This window comes from Bos mutus, chromosome 17, assembly GCF_027580195.1.
Source record: "Bos mutus isolate GX-2022 chromosome 17, NWIPB_WYAK_1.1, whole genome shotgun sequence".
Taxonomy (NCBI): domain Eukaryota; kingdom Metazoa; phylum Chordata; class Mammalia; order Artiodactyla; family Bovidae; genus Bos; species Bos mutus.
The window spans coordinates 37,208,189-37,225,123 of record NC_091633.1 but is presented as its reverse complement, the minus strand read 5'-3'; the positions used below and the strand labels follow the sequence as shown (position 1 = coordinate 37,225,123).

Genomic DNA, 16,935 nt, shown 5'->3' with positions numbered 1-16,935 from the left:
AATCTTGTGAGAAATTAGAATTATATGAGTTTAATCAGGTGAAGCATCTTGTACTTAAAACCATACAAGAATGCAATAAAAATAGGTTGATAGAAATCTTATTGTTAGAATACAGAGATGATCAGTGATGCATATAAATACAACAGTTACTCCTACTTGCTCTAGGTCACAAATTTTGGTTCAGTTTTTCAAATTTATATTTCGCTAACTCTTTCATTAGTATTTTAGCATTTAGTCTCTCATTTAGTATTATTTGTCAACTTAAGAAGATATAATAGAGAACTCTGACTAATGCTAATTTGTGGCAAGTGAGGAAAAACATCAGTTTTTACACTTTCTTAGGTTCTTGCTGTTCTTACCTGGTAAATATTTACATGCCTCCTTACATGGGCATGTAAGGAGGCATGTAAATACTGCATCTCTCCTTCCTTCTACCTGACTAAATATTTCCATGTTAACAGAATGATATAACAGCTAAGATTTAGATAACTTTGGCTTAGGTTTCCAAGTCTACCATGTATTAGTTTGTAAACCTAGGAAAGAAATTCAACTTTTATGAGCTTTAACTTTCTTCATATATAAAATGGGGATAATAATACCTGCCCTGTACTTAATGGACAGTGAAAGTGATATAAAAATATTAGGCAATGTCCTGATTACTGGCTACTTTGAAAAATTTGTGTATCAAGTTCCATCTCTCAAAGCTTTTTCTTGTCCAACCCAATATTCCCATTTTGGAAATTCTATTATATATATAAGGTATTATTCATGTGGTATAGTAGCCAGATTCCAAAATAACTTCCAATGGTCCTTTCTCCTGGTACTAATGCTCTTGTGTAGTTCCCTCCCACACTGAATAAGGGTCACCTATATGATCAATAAGATATGTGGAAATGATAGTATGTGACTCCTGAGACTAAGGCATGGAAGATATTGCAGCTTCAGCCATGTATTCTTTTGTATCACTCCTTTTGAGGGAATGTCAGCTGCCATGTCATGAGAACACCCAAGCAGCCCAGTCATGTGGGGAGAAACTAAAGCACCAGCTTGTCAGCCATGTGAATGGGATAAGATGGAAGCAGATTTTCCAGACCCAGTCAAGCATTTGGATGACTGTATCCCTAGCCAACATCCTGACTGCAACTTCATAGAAAACTGTGAAGTTAGATGCACTCAGCCCCACTGCTTCTGAATTTCTGATCCATAGAAACTATGTCTAAGATTATAAGCCACTAAGTTTGGGATAATTTGTTATGCAATAATAGATAATAAATATGGTTTAAGTTCAATGTATTCTGTCTTAAATATGTAAGTCTGATGTTTCCATCTAGATCATAAGCTCCCAAATTTGAGCTATATAAGACTTTCTAAATATACAGAGATCTAAAAAATTAAGTAAAAACTGATATTCTAAGGTAATAGCAATTTGAAAACTAGGCAAAAGGAATTAGCTTACACTTCCATACATGAATTTTGTACAGTCATTATTGGCAAGTCTAAGTCCTTTTTTCTTAAACATGTGAATTTGAAAGTCTTACTAGAGCAAGTAGGTGATGACTTGAAATTAATTTATGAAAAAAATTAAAGTATATTTTCCTTAAATACCTGAGGGAATAGGTGGGGGTTGGGGAGGAAGTAAGGTGTTAGTCTTGCTCTGGACAGTGCAAGGTAAAGGAGGAGAAGGAGGAGATGTTGCACTATCTTTCATACCATACAGCTTGGACTCTTTAGAGAGTGTTCGTGGCAAGGAAGATCCTCTGGAGGCATTAGGTGATTCAGTCTTTAGAGTCTTGGAATTGTAATGCAACTGTATTGAAACAAATAAACTTCCAAAATTAAAATTATGCACATGAGGAAAACAAAAAAATGTACTAAAACATGGCAGAAAGAACACTGATCCAGGAACCAGAAGATTTTTCAAGTTAGCTTTGTGATTCTAGCAAATTCCTTATTAGCTTTTTTCATTTTTAAGGTGAAAATAGGTCATCCCAGATACTATTTTAAATTCTTTCTAGCTTAACATTCTAGGAATGTATAATTCTAGAATCTAAAAAAGTTGCACTAGGCAATGTTTCGCAAACATGAATATCAATGTTTAAGATACTAAAGACCTATAAATAGAAAACTATAAAACACTGGTGAAAGAAATCAAAGAGGACACTAATAGATGGAGAAATATACCATGTTCATGGATTGGAAGAATCAATATAGTGAAAATGAGTATACTACCCAAAGCAATCTATAGATTCAATGCAATCCTGATCAAGCTACCAACAGTATTTTTCACAGAGCTAGAACAAATAATTTCACAATTTGTATGGAAATACAAAAAAACCTCGAATAACCAAAGCAATCTTGAGAAAGAAGAATGGAACTGGAGGAATCAACCTGCCTGACTTCAGGCTCTACTACAAAGCCACAGTCATCAAGCAGTATGGTACTGGCACAAAGACAGAGATACAGATCAATGGAACAAAATAGAAAGCCCAGAGATAAACCCACGCACCTATGGACACCTTATCTTTGACAAAGGAGGCAAGAATATCCAATGGTGAAAAGACAATCTCTTTAACAAGTGGTGCTGGGAAAACTGGTCAACCACTTGTAAAAGAATGAAGATAGAACACTTTCTAACACCATACACAAAAATAAACTCAAAATGGATTAAAGATCTAAACGTAAGACCAGAAACTATAAAACTCTTAGAGAAGAACATAGGCAAAACACTCTCCGACATAAATCACAGCAGGCTCCTCTATGACCCACCTCCCAGAATATTGGAAATAAAAGCAAAAATAAATAAATGAGATCTAATTAAAATTAAAAGCTTCTGCACAACAAAAGAAACTATAAGCAAGGTGAAAAGACAGCCTTCAGAATGGGAGAAAATAATAGCAAATGAAGCAACTGACAAACAACTAATCTCAAAAATATACAAGCAACTCCTGAAGCTCAACTCCAGAAAAATAAATGACCCAATCAAAAAATAGGCCAAAGAACTAAATAGACATTTCTCCAAAGAAGACATACAGATGGCTAACAAACACATGAAAAGATGCTCAACATCACTCATTATCAGAGAAATGCAAATCAAAACCACTATGAGGTACCATTTCATGCCAGTCAGAATGGCTGCAATCCAAAAGTCTACAAGCAATAAATGCTGGAGAGGATGTGGAAAAAAGGGAACCCTCTTATACTGTTGGTGGGAATGCAAACTAGTACAGCCACTATGAAGAACAGTGTGGAGATTCCTTAAAAAACTGGAAATAGAACTGCCATACGACCCAGCAATCCCACTGCTGGGTATACACACCGAGGAAACCAGAATGGAAAGAGACACATGTACCTCAATGTTCATTGCAGCACTGTTTATAATAGCCAGGACATGGAAGCAACCTAGATGTCCATCAGCAGATAAATGGATAAGAAAGCTGTGGTACATATACACAATGGAGTATTACTCAGCCATTAAATAGAATACATTTGAACCAGTTCTAATGAGGTGGATGAAACTGGAGCCGATTATACAGAGTGAAGTAAGCCAGAAAGAAAAACACCAATACAGTATACTAACGCATATATGTGGAATTTAGAAAGATGGTAACGATAACCCAGCAAAAGAGACACAGATGGATAGAACAGTCTTTTGGACTCTGTGGGAGAGAGAGGGGGAGGGTAATTTGGGAGAATGGCATTGAAAAATGTATAATATCATATAAGAAACGAATTGCTAGTCCAGGTTTGATGCAGGATACAGGATGCTTGAAGATGGTGCACTGGGATGACCCAGAGGGATGGTATGGGAAGGGAGGTGGGAGGGGGGTTCAGGATTGGGAACACGTGTACACCCGTGGCGGATTCATGTTGATGTATGGCAAAACCAATACAATATTGTAAAGTAATTAGCCTCTAATTAAAATAAATAAATTTAAATTAAAACAAAATAAAGTTTTTCCTGTCAAAATTTCATGCACATGGGGCAATGTGCAATTTAGAAGGTCTCATGTTCAGAATACAGCTACATTAGAGAAAACTTCGCAAAGTCTCATTTTAATGTAACTAGTGTCAGACACGACTGAAGCAACTTAGCAGCAGCAGCAGCAGTGAAGGAAGAATATATATGATAGGAAATAAACCTGGCTACTAATAATCTAATTTCTTATTCTAGATATTTAGATTTTTACCTTTACATCAACTCCAGGAATATAAAACACTGTTGTTTCTAAGTCACTGGGCTTTGTTTGTAGAGATGATGGCACTTTCTTGCCAGTCATTAAATGGGTGGTAGAAGCATAATTAGTTTGAAACTTCTTCTTTTTGGAAGGAGATTCTTGATCTAAACTTCTGGAACTTCTGTCATAACTCCTATAAAAAGAGAAAAATGGTTTTTTTTATCTTTTTGAAAGACATTTCTCTTATGTTGTTTAAAGTCAAATTTCTATTAATAAAGTTGAAAAAGTGAGGCTCGTCATTATCTCTAGCTAAACTGGCTAATCCTTGCATGGGTAAGGTTTATGTTGTATGTTCCATAACTATACAGGGCAGTTACCTTTGTCCTTTCCTGAGGTCACAACTCTTCCAAACGAAGGCTGAACCAAATGAAACTACTCTTTACGCAGGTAGGTTAATATAGCTGAATACCAGAAGTTTATTTTGGCTTATTGCAGTTCAACCAAAACTAAATTAACATTCTTTTTATCATCACTATTACACTTCTAAGACTTTAACTGGTTATACTGCCTTTTTGTCATCTCATTGTATAAAAATCTTCATTAGACAATGAGACATTTAAAAATCTTTTATTATAGAAAATTACAAACATATAAATGTAAATGGAATGGTAGAATGAACCCCCATGGGCTCATCTCCCAGCTTCAACAACTGTCAGCATTCTTCCTACATGTTTTACCTGCATTTCCACGCATTTTTTACTCATCCACTAGATTATTAATACTATTATTTTCTCTAATTTTTTTGTAGATTAGGAAGGAAAAGCAAAAACAGAAATTCAAAGAAAAACTAATCTAACTTTAGGCCTGTTTATACAACTATTTCTTCAATGATGGAAACGTGGTAAAGCTACTGTTACAGCCTGAGCAACATTCCAGTTTTCTGAGGCCTCTTTGTCCAATTGTTGCCCAATCTTTCTTATTTCTTTATGAATTCATCAAACTCTCAATAACAAGACACCTTTGAGTATTGTACCATTCTTTGAAACAGAAATGTGAATAAAAGGATAGGGACTAAGTAAGAAATTCATACTTGGAGAATTCCAAAGATAAAACTGTTTAAATTAACAAATTTGCAGAATCTAAATCAGTCATCCATTTCTAATCACCAAAAAATATTTTACATTTGCTTAAGGAAATAGAATGATATACAAATGAACACTCAAACATTCCAACTATGATTAAAAATACTCTTTAAATCTGCATTTTGGGATGTGGGGAGAAATGTTTGTTATGATTAGTGATATATAAATAGTATTCCTAACAAATGAAGTTATATGTACCCCTTTCTGACCAATATCTTACCTTCTCAAGCTTATATCATCATGTTCTTGTAGAAGTGTGGTTGGGTGGAGCACACATTTTCCACTATCAATTTCAACTCGAATATCAAGTTCAAAGTCAATATTTCTCTCTGTAGCTGTGCCACTAAGACTTCTGTTGGCTGGGGCTGTTGGCCAGCGTTCTGTAAATAGCTGATGAACAGCAGCAAAGCCTGTTGCTTTTTTACGAGATGTATGTCTAGAGAAAGAACAGCTGGTCATTATATTGTAGTAAAATGGGAAGAGTTTTCAGCAAACTATTTTCCAACATGTTATGTGAGCAATGAAAGTGTTAGTTGCTCAGTTATGTCCAACTCTTTGTGACCCCATGGACTGTAGCCTGCCAGGATCCTCTGTCCATGGGATTCTCCAGGCAAGAATACTGGAGTGGGTTGTCATGCCATCCTCCAGGGGATTTTCCTGACCCAGGGATCGAACCCAGGTTTACTGCATTGCAGGCAGATTCTTTACTGTTTGAGCCAAATAACTTTGGAAATAAAGTCTGTAAATAAATTTTAGTATTTTATAAATTCACACAAATTACCCAGATAGCTCTTACTAACTGAGGTGTTTCCTAAGTTTAATGGAGTCACACTTTATTCAACAACTATGTACTGAAGAATTATTATGTGCCAGGCAATGTGCTAAGTACTTGGGACACAGGCACAATCACTGGCTAATAAAGAGTCTGAATATCAGAATATGACCTACATTGTACATTTTGGAGGAGATTTCATTTCACAAACTGTAAAATTTAAATTCTACTTTCCAGATTTTATTAAAAAAAGGGGGGGCGGAGAAAACAATAATGCCATATGGAGCTAGATTATATTAGTAAATCATGGATATGTCTCAGTCTCACTCTGGCTAGGCACAGTAAGATTTATTTGTTTTTCTGTAAACATTAACAGTTGTAAAATGTTTTAACCTCAGTTCTAAGGTACTGCCTAAGGATTTTAAAACAAAAAGGCTACTACTCACGAGGGTTTCCTGTAAATATAAAACCTTTCCCTCTCATGGTCGTCATCCTTTTCATCTTTCTCAGAATCTTCACTGGTAGAAGACAAACTGTCATCCCGTCGACCCTCTTCAGACTGGAAAGAAATGCCTGGTGAAAAGCCTCCTGGGGTTTTGGGAGAACTGAACATGGAATATGATCCTTCACTATTTGATGAATAATGGGAAGGACCTTCAATGGTTACTGACAAGAGGTCCAACTCTGTCTCCTCTGGAAACTGAATGTAAAGAGAGAAAACATGAATCAGGTTCATATTACAAACCTCTTTTCAAGTTAAAAAAGAAAAAGAAAGAATACATGTTTAAGCATTTAAAATCTCAAAATGGGATTTCCTCACTCTGAACTGAAAAGTCAGCTCTGTGAACATATGAAATGGTATACAAAACAAGGAAGGAAGAAGTTCAAACCACAGAAAGTCATACCACTGACACACTAAAAATCAGAGTGAAATTTTACTTTATGTAAGCATGTAGCATCATGTTGATTAGTACATACTATAATTCTTTAAAGAATAGTTAATCATAGTATGGAGACAAGAGGAAACAATGTGATCAACTTTAAATAACAAGGTCAAGAGAGCAATTAATGATGGAAGAGCATGCTGGTGTTAGTACAGAATGCACTTTGTGCTTCTAGAATACTTTTTGTGGATATATCTTTTTAAAACAGGCCCTTAAAGGGATGAAGAAAGATGTGTAAATAGTTACATAATTAAGCATGTCAGCCAATCCAATGTAAGAATCCTATATTTTAAGGTGAATAGTTTGTATAAATATAATTTTGTTCCCTGAGGATGGTACCATGAGGCCATCTCATTTAAGTAGGCAAAAAAAAAAAAAAAAAACCCCAAAATTCTGTGTCCTAATTTTGATTCCAAGTTTTGAGAGTTGCTTACATATTCTTTGAGAATGTGACAAGCCTTTGAAATGTATAATGTGCAAGGTAAATTTATTGATACTACCATTAGATGCATAGTGAAATCCTATAATCAAAATTTCAAACATTTGCAGAATCTAGATTTTCTTTATAGCTTTTCTTCAAAACATCATTTAGTAAATAAGTCAGTCATATTTTATAAGAAAATCTTTGATTCTTTAAAGCTGTGCTAAGAGTTTATGTAGATAAATATCCCTGTGTTTTATATTTATTTTCTATTTAACCAGGCTTTCCTTGTGGCTCAGCTGGTAAAGAATCTGCCTGCAATGTGGGAGACGTGGGTTCGATCCCTGGGTGGGGAAGATCCCCTGGAGAAAGGAAAGGCTACTGACTCTAGTATTCTGACCTGGAGAATTCCATGGACTGTAAAAACTTGGTGTTGCAAAGAATCTGACACAACTGAGCTTCTTTAACTTTCACTTTCTATTTAACCATGCTTAATGATCTATTTTGTAACATTATTTTTATATACTGTTTTTTATAAATAGCATACACAATTTAGACACAGGACTTGAATCAATTCAAATATTAATGCCTTTAAGAATAAATCAGTCATTTCACAGTATATACATATATCAAATAATTATGCTGTACATTTGAAAATAATGTTACATGTCAATTTTCTTGATTTAAAAAATGGTGGACAGGTGAAATAATAAATTTGTACAATCTATTCAATTCACTATAAATGATTTATTTCCAAGTTCAGTTTTAGAAAACAGGACATGTCTGTCAAGCTTACTCTATTACAACTGAATAATTCTAAAACAATTTAACTTGACTAAATTCAGTGGAACTATGGGATATATATTGAGGCTATCTTAAAAGAGTGGGGGAAGTGAAACAAAACAAATGTGGAGTAAGTTCCAGCTTTTAAATGTAACTTGGTGGAAAATTTCTAGACAAAGATTTATACACCTACTATACAATTACAATTTTAAAATTAAATTTTACTCTTACAACTATATTTAGGGAAAACATGTGGTTAAAGGTGTTAATTTAACTTATAAATGATTGTGTAGCACATTCTATACTGTTTCGAACATAATTTTTAATACTTTTATATATGCTTTTTTATATCAGTGATTCAATAAATAATATTCAATAATTAATTTGTTATTCTAAGATAGTTTGATTCTAGTTTGAATTAGGTAACTCATTTTTTTTAAAGATTCTTTTTATAGATGAATGTAGGGAAAAAGAGATTCACTTAAAGATTAGCAAATAACTAATATATGGCAGTTTTTGGTTTATGATTTCATTAATTTGGTACACTGATTTAGTCCTTTAATTTTTGAGGTTAAATAATTACTATTAAATTATAAGTACAGAACTAAAATATATTCATGCATAAGTTTATGAAATATACATGATAAAAAAATTCAATCATTTTAAAGCTTTATGTAAAATATTTTCAAGATCTGAGTTTAGTATGAAAATGAGAGGAAGACATTTTGAAAGCAGATTTTCAGAGTGGTTAAATAATTTTAAAGGAAAACTTATGTTGTTCTTAAAAAGTACCTGAAAATACCCTTCCCCAGGACAGCTGGATTGTGGTGCACTTCCCCATACTGTTTTTTTCAACTTAATTAAAATAATAAGAAAATTTATAAAAATTTATGAAAAGTAAAAAAACCAATGTTTTAAAAGTAAACAACAAAAAAAGAACAAACATTTTAACATAAATTTTAACATGCTTTGAAACTGACTTTTTGACTACTAGTTTCTGATATTATTTCTATATATTCTGAGCTAAAGTACATAAATAATAAAATAAATAAAAAACATTTACATTTTTTAAAATACCTAGTTTAATGTGGAACTGAACTTGAAAGAAATTATTCAGCAAAACGTTTCTACTTATGAGCAAGCAGTATGGAGACTACTCTGTACACAGAACACTAATACTTACAGTACGGCTCTCAAATGATAGCATTTGGGCAGAGCCCTATTTGGTAAAGTACAGAGACTTTAACCATCACAATCCATACTTCCACTTGTAGGAATTAGTATTTCTAAACTGAGTAACTCATATAATTTCATAATTACTAAAGATTCTTTAGCACTGTATATCACCAACGAATAGTCTCTCTCTTACTGTATCTTGGATATTGAAAGTGACTCTGGGTCCAGGAGATGCTGCATCCACACGGATTTCTGGGAGCTCCTCAGTTTCTCCTACTCGAGAACTATAAGTAAAATATAAGATTATTAAACATTAATATTCTTAAAAAAACCCTGAACTTTTATAAAAGTCTGATTAATGACATTAACACTTTATTTCTAAATATTTACTTTATCCAAGGATTGAACTTTTGGTACTCCTTAATCTTTAGAGACTTCCCTGGTGGCTCAGATGGTAAAGCATCTGCCTACAATGCGGGAGACCAGGGTTCGATCCCTGGGGCAGGAAGATCTCCTGGAGAAGGAAATGGCAACCCACTCCAGTGCTCTTGCCTGGAAAATTTCATGGACGGAGGAGCCTGGTGGGCTACAGTCCACGGTGTCGCAAAGAATCAGACATGACTGAGCGACTTCAATGTCAGTGTTAATCTTTAGCATCACATAAAACAAAATTCACTGCTTTGATTAACACAAGGTTTTCTAAAACCAAACCTTATAAAAAACAATTTATATTTATTACCTAGTGTTTTTAAGGTTTCTTTTTTTTGTTGTTGTTTGTGTGTGTGTGTATGTGATGTGGACAAATCTTTATTGAATTTGTTACAATATTGCTTCTGTTGTTTTAGGTTTTGTTTTTTTGGCTACAAGGCATGTGGGATCTTAGTTCCCTGACCAAGGATCAAACCTCCACCCCCTGCATTGGAAGGCAAAGTCTTAACCACTGGACCACCAGGGAAGTCCCTATAGTGTTTTTTTTTCACTAGTAAAACTATATTTTTCTGTATACTTTTCTATAATATATAAAATTTACATTTTTCCATATAAAAGAACTTTTCTACAGTGACAAATTTAAAGCTACAGTTACTAATATGCAAATATTCATTTCTATAAGTTTACACATAAATTTGTCTAAATGGCAATGTACTTCATACTAAAAAGTACACAATGACTTTTATAATATAAAAGTGTATTTAAATGAGACAGAATTCCTCAAACTTCTTATACTGACAGCATCCATTTGCTACCTTAATTTTGTAATTTCCCCAATTAGAACAAAATAAATAAGTAGTGAACTTTGGTAAAAGAGTTAGCAATTTTATTACTGTTTCATCGATTGAAATATATTACCTTGCCCTTTCCATTCGCTTAAGAGGTGGTCTTCCAGAAGCTGAAATGCTTTTCGATCTGCTGTAACTTGGTTTGTAACCCAAACCCCACTTATCCTTTAGAGAAGCAGCCTATTGAAAGGGGAAAGAAATAGGGTGACTTTAACTGTTACAATATCTGACTTGAGACAAAATTTTCTGCTAGTTAACAAGTTAGTCTCCTTCAGATCAATAACAAGTTATCTTAAATTGTGACTTTAAATATCACTTAACAACAGAGATGGATCAGAGTACAGCAGGAATCAGCTACTCTTCAGTCCACATGTCAGTTCCTCGTACAAGGAAAATAAGAGACGCTAGCTGACCTGAGAGGAAAGACTGGGAGCAAGGCTGAGAGGTACAGAAATCAGGAGAAAAAAAGAAAACAGTAAGAAAAGAAATGAGAATTGGAAAAAAGACTCTGGGAGAAAGGTGAGGGAGAGAGTGACACTAATCATTTCAAGTACTACCCCACCAAGAGAGCTTTTAATTACAGAAAAGGAAAGGAAGTGGTAACTGGAACACCCTCCTTGTCTCTAAATCCTTCTTCAAATTTGTAGTTTGGAGAGACTGGATATTAAAAAGTCTAATAATGGAGATAAGAAAGCAAGAGGATTAAAAGGGAACTGAGTGGAATTAAAAGAGAATTGACAAATTTGACAAATGTTAAGAACATAGATGTAATTTCAATAATTTCCCTAATCCTCTCTACCTAGTTTTATTTTTTAAAGTTAGGCCAAGTATAAACTAATTTATAAATAGTATGCAAGCAACATTAACACTATGTACTTACTTCACATGACTGTGAAGTACATAGTGTCATAAACTTTAAAGTTATATATTACTGATCATCACTGTCCATTTAGTACCATCAGAAGCCAGTGATGAATATTAAGTTGAATTTTCCCTAATTCAAATAATTTAGAACAGTATTCAAATGAGGTTGTCTGGGACTCTGGTGGTGACCAAGGAAAGACAGCTCAAGCCAATGAACTAAGGATCCCTGAAGCCTTCCCCGCTTCCTCTAACCTTAGCAGCTCTGATTTTATCAGTTCTTATCTATTGGTACTCAAAACCTTATTCTGGTTAATGGAGGGTTCTGCTGACTATATTTTAAAATATTTAGTTCTTCTACTAAGAAGACCACCTTGACCCAAAGCTATCTACCTCTACTTGAATAAGTTTTATAATTATTTTCTACTATATTTATTTCAGTTGTTCAGCAACTAGGCTAAATCCGAGAATGTGGTAGATGGTAGGGTCAAAGATAAATAACTTGTCCTTTAAGAGACTCAAACTCTAGTAAGGGCAACTAAACATGCAAATAATAAAGGTAAGAGTAAAGTGCTGAGAGTATGCAGTGGCTAAGAGTAAAGTCAGCTGTGGATAATGGGATGGGGTAGAATGGACATTTCAAGATTTCACATTTGACTTAGAGTCAAAAAAGAGAGTATGACTTTATGATCAGATCAGATCAGATTTGTCGCTCAGTCGTGTCCAATTCTTTGTGACCCCATGAATCACAGCACGCCAGGCCTCCCTGTCCATCACCAACTCCCGGAGTTCACTCAGACTCATGTCCATCGAGTCAGTGATGCCATCCAGCCATCTCATCCTCTGTCGTCCCCTTCTCCTCTTGCCCCCAATCCCTCCCAGCATCAGAGTCTTTTCCAATCAGTCAACTCTTCGAATGAGGTGGCCAAAATATTGGAGTTTCAGCTTTAGCATCATTCCTTCCAAAGAAATCCCAGGGCTGATCTCCTTCAGAATGGACTGGTTGGATCTCCTTGTAGTCCAAGGGACTCTCAAGAGTCTTCTTCAACACCACAGTTCAAAAGCATCAGTTCTTCGGCGCTCAGCCTTCTTCATAGTCCAACTCTCACATCCATACATGACCACAGGAAAAACCATAGCCTTGACTAGACGAACCTTTGTTGGCAAAGTAATGTCTCTGCTTTTGAATATGCTATCTAGGTTGGTCATAACTTTCCTTCCAAGGAGTAAGCGTCTTTTAATTTCATGGCTGCAGTCACCATCTGCAGTGATTTTGGAGCCCAGAAAAATAAAGTCTGACACTGCTTCCACTGTTTCCCCATCTATTTCCCATGAAGTGATGGGACCGGATGCCATGATCTTCGTTTTCTGAATATTGAGCTTTAAGCCAACTTTTTCACTCTCCACTTTCACTTTCATCAAGAGGCTTTTTAGTTCCTCTTCACTTTCTGCCATAAGGGTGGTGTCATCTGCATATCTGACATTATGGATATTTCTCCCGGAAATCTTGATTCCAGCTTGTGCTTCTTCCAGTCCAGCATTTCTCATGATAAGCAGGGTGACAATATACAGCCTTGACGTACTCCTTTTCCTATTTGGAACCAGTCTGTTGTTCCATGTCCAGTTCTAACTGTTGCTTCCTGACCTGCTTACAAATTTCTCAAGAGGCAGATCAGGTGGTCTGGTATTCCCATCTCTTTCAGGATTTTCCAGTTTATTGTGATCCACACAGTCAAAGGCATAGTCAAAGAAAACACAGTGGCTAAGGGCATAACCTGTAGAATCCCACTGTTTGAGTTTGAATCTTGGCTCCATTGGAATTACTGGCTGTGTAACCTTGGTGAAATTACTTGAGTTCTCTGTGCCTCAGTTTCCTCATCTTTAACATGGGGAAAATATTCAATGATACAAGCTAACACATAGGGTTGTTATAAAGATTTAATGGGTTGTTAAGTGTAAAGTGCTTTAAACAGTGCTTAGTACATAGTAAACATGAGGTATAAAAATCAAGTGTTATCACCAGCAATGGAGAAGGCAAGAGAACAACATAACTCATCATAGCTTTCATAAAATAAAAGCATTTTTTAAATAATATAGTTTAATAAAATCCTCTTTGTTTACTCACTCGCATACTGGACCTCCGTAACTTTTTACGAACATCTCTTCTAATATCATTCACGGCAACAGATTCTAACTGTTGATAACGTTGAATCTCCTGGTTTATAGTTCCTTCACTTGCACCTAATTTTCTGGATGCAAAACAAATATGGCAGTTAGTGTAAACAGTTAACAAAGAAAGAATAAGTTTTACTTGCTCCTTTTTGATTCTTTAACTTATCAGACTATCAAAGATTATGTATGGACAGGCCAAAACTCTTCATAATGTTAATACCCATACCTGGCAAACTGTTAAAAAAAAAAAAAAAAAAAAAAAACTGTCTTTAATGTTTTATGAAATGGTTCTTATCTGTTTCTACATCAAGAAGTCTCTTTAATAATCTTACAAAAGCTATGGAACTGCTCTGCAGAATAATATCTGTATGTAAAATTTTATGTATAATTGTAAGTTTCAGAAAAGATTTTAGAGGAAGTATACTTTGCTACAAGTCATTTTTTCCACTGATTACAAAACTCAAACTGTAACATAAGTCAACAAGAAAATATGAATCATTGTAACCGATTTTACAGAAAAGTTTTTAGAGAATAACTTTCACTACATATTGCATACATTTCTGTTAAATCCTTGAATACAAAAAACCCCCACAGATACAGGTGTACCAAAATTAGAAAAGCTGAAGTATGACTATCACCCTGGGGGGAAACAAAATTATGAAGTTTGGCAAGAAGAATATTTAGCCTTTACAGAACAAGTATGATCTAGTCAGTAGTATATAGTAAGCAACAGATAAAAAAATTAGTACCACCTACTCCCTGCTCTTGACTTGCCCTAGACTCACTTCAGTTCTAGTGACCTGCTAAAACAAGCAAACAAAAAAAAGTACGAAGTTTGAATTCAGACAAAGACAAGTTCAAATTCTGATTTTTAAATCTCCCTGAGCCAATTTTCTTATCTATAAAGTTTGGATAATGCCATCTAATCTTGCAGAAATGTTGTGAGGATTAAATTGAGATAAGATGATAGTTTCACAATAAGTACTTAATAAATTCTAAACTTGCTTCCTCTCTTCAAACATTCACATTCCAAAAATATTGTTAGCAAAACACTCACACATATATATGTATGTAAAGATACATGTAAATAGACATGTAGAGATGCATATATGCAACATAAAGTCAGTCTTAAAATGCTCAGAAATGGGGAGCTGTGATAAGCACTAGACTAAGGTTTTCAGCTTTATTACTAATGAATGTATGATCTCACACAAATTACCAAACTTCTCTGGACCTTGGTGATCTCATTTACTTAACTAAAGGGGGTTGTACTAGCTCCAATCCAGTTCCCTTCTCATTTAAAATCTCATGGTTCTATTATTAGGGAATATTATACTGAATTAAAAATCATTATACATACTTAAGATCATCTATTACTTTGGCCTGTTCATTCAATTCTCGGATATCTACTATACGCTTCATAATTTTTCTTCCTCTAAGTTCTCCTGGCTGGCTACCAGATGCTCCTTGTCTTCTATAATCAACAGCTTCCTGAAAAATCAAAAGCATGTCTGTCAAAAGTAACACCCCCAGGTCACAAAGCAAATCTTATCACAGAAATAGCACCTTAAATCAAAAGACGCATGCAGGAATCAAAGCGATCTATGTTAAGTAAGATGATTGAAATTCTCCAGTGATTCAAACCCCTTCATTTTCATAAGGAATCTAGTTGCTACCTACATTTCCCCATGAGTGAGCTCTGCATGCTTTCAAATGGGACTGGCTAGACTGAGGGGAGGCCCACATGTCTGGGTCACATAGATACTCTGCAGGAACAGAATAGCGCTGATGTGGGGGCCTGAGGCCTAGTAGGTGATTTACAAGTCGCTGCCCAAAGGTGAGCTTGTGGCCATCTCCACTTACTGCACTTCCATCTGAACTCTAAACAATAAACAGTAACGTTAACTTTTTAAATAAACTAATACAATTTGTAAAGTTTAAAAATAAAATTAAAAAATAAATAAATAAAATTTTCTTTCCAAGAACAAAACTAATTCATGATACAGTAGTTAAAAGAGGTTGCTTTTATTGTTAATGTGTTATCTGTAGGTTAAGGCACAAGCTGGCTGACAGTCATTATGAAACAAGCAATTCAAAGACAATATTATGAAATACAAAAAAATTATATAAATGTAGGTACAAAGAACCACCACAACCTTTCTTCCTTCACAATTAGCAACTATAATAAGTAACAATGATTTAATAATATCCCTTTCACAGGGTAAAAGCCAGTCTTGAAAAAGTCTAACAGTGTGAATTTACTTACAGTATGGATAGTGGGAGACATAGTGTCAACTTCATCCTCATCGGACAAGTCAGCTATATTCACTGAGTTTAGATCAGCAATGTCATCTATGTCTTCTTCTCCTGTCAGAGTTGTAAGGGTGTTACCCAGAGCATTCAGTCTTTTCCCAATGTTAGGATCCATGTGGACATCAATCCCACACATTTTCCACAATACGTTGAGTGTCCAGGTTCCAGCACTACTACTTTCTGTTTAAATAAAGAAGAGGCATTTTTGGTAAGTCTTAAGTATAGAAATTTAAATAATTCTACATTCAAGGAATAAAATGGACGATGGCCCTGTGTAATAACAAATCTCTCTCATAGTTCTGTCAGAAACGTGAGACTATGGGGCTGATTTGCTTGTGATATGGTGTGTAATTACTGCTTCCTCTGTGCAGCACTCTACTTTCCCCAAGTGACCTATTCCCCCCTCCCCAAGCCCCACGTTCATTTGCCTTCCTGTGTCTATAGCAGGATTGGCATGAGCCTCCCTCATTAGCCAGAATTAATTAGATAATCAGTCTAAGTAAGGGTCAAAGTTGGAAAGCTAAGAATCCTTTCTTAGACTTGAGAAAATATGGTCCCTTTCTAGTAACTGAGGGTGGGGAAATGAGGTTCATGAGCTGTTGGCAGCTGTGTTTCATGCCACATGTAAGGACGTCAGCAGTAAGAAAATGTGGGCAGCCAGAATGAAGAAAAGACAAGAGCTGGAAAGCGCCCCGGTGACAGCTGCAATCTTGTTTCTAGACTAACTTGAATTGACCTGGTTCCTTCTCTTCACTAAGACAGCCACTTTTAAGTTTAACTGTGATCTGCAAATAATTCTTTTGATAAGTTCCTGCTTTTGCTTAAGCTAGTTTGAGTGTGTTGTTTTCACTAAAAAGGCAGAGTCCTGACAAAGACTTACGTGCTCTTCCTCCCATTAT

General features: G+C 35.0%; 1 protein-coding gene across 7 annotated transcripts in view; it reads right to left on the bottom strand.

Annotated features, from left to right (window-relative positions):
* BLTP1 (bridge-like lipid transfer protein family member 1) overlaps positions 1–16,935 on the bottom strand; it is a 195,263-nt gene that overhangs the window by 26,001 nt on the left and 152,327 nt on the right. For 3 of the 7 annotated variants that reach the window (XM_070386473.1, XM_070386475.1, XM_070386474.1), the window contains 11 exons: positions 15,990–16,216; positions 15,404–15,604; positions 15,084–15,214; positions 13,677–13,800; positions 10,761–10,870; positions 9,607–9,697; positions 9,030–9,092; positions 6,536–6,789; positions 5,538–5,753; positions 4,188–4,368; positions 1,606–1,807 (listed from right to left, as the gene is read on the bottom strand). In XM_070386473.1, coding sequence (XP_070242574.1) covers positions 1,606–1,807; positions 4,188–4,368; positions 5,538–5,753; positions 6,536–6,789; positions 9,030–9,092; positions 9,607–9,697; positions 10,761–10,870; positions 13,677–13,800; positions 15,084–15,214; positions 15,404–15,604; positions 15,990–16,216 — 1,800 coding nt within the window. The remainder of the gene's footprint in view (positions 1–1,605; positions 1,808–4,187; positions 4,369–5,537; positions 5,754–6,535; positions 6,790–9,029; positions 9,093–9,606; positions 9,698–10,760; positions 10,871–13,676; positions 13,801–15,083; positions 15,215–15,403; positions 15,605–15,989; positions 16,217–16,935) is intronic. The other 4 variants (XM_070386477.1, XM_070386476.1, XM_070386478.1 and 1 more) reach the window with 4 other exon arrangements.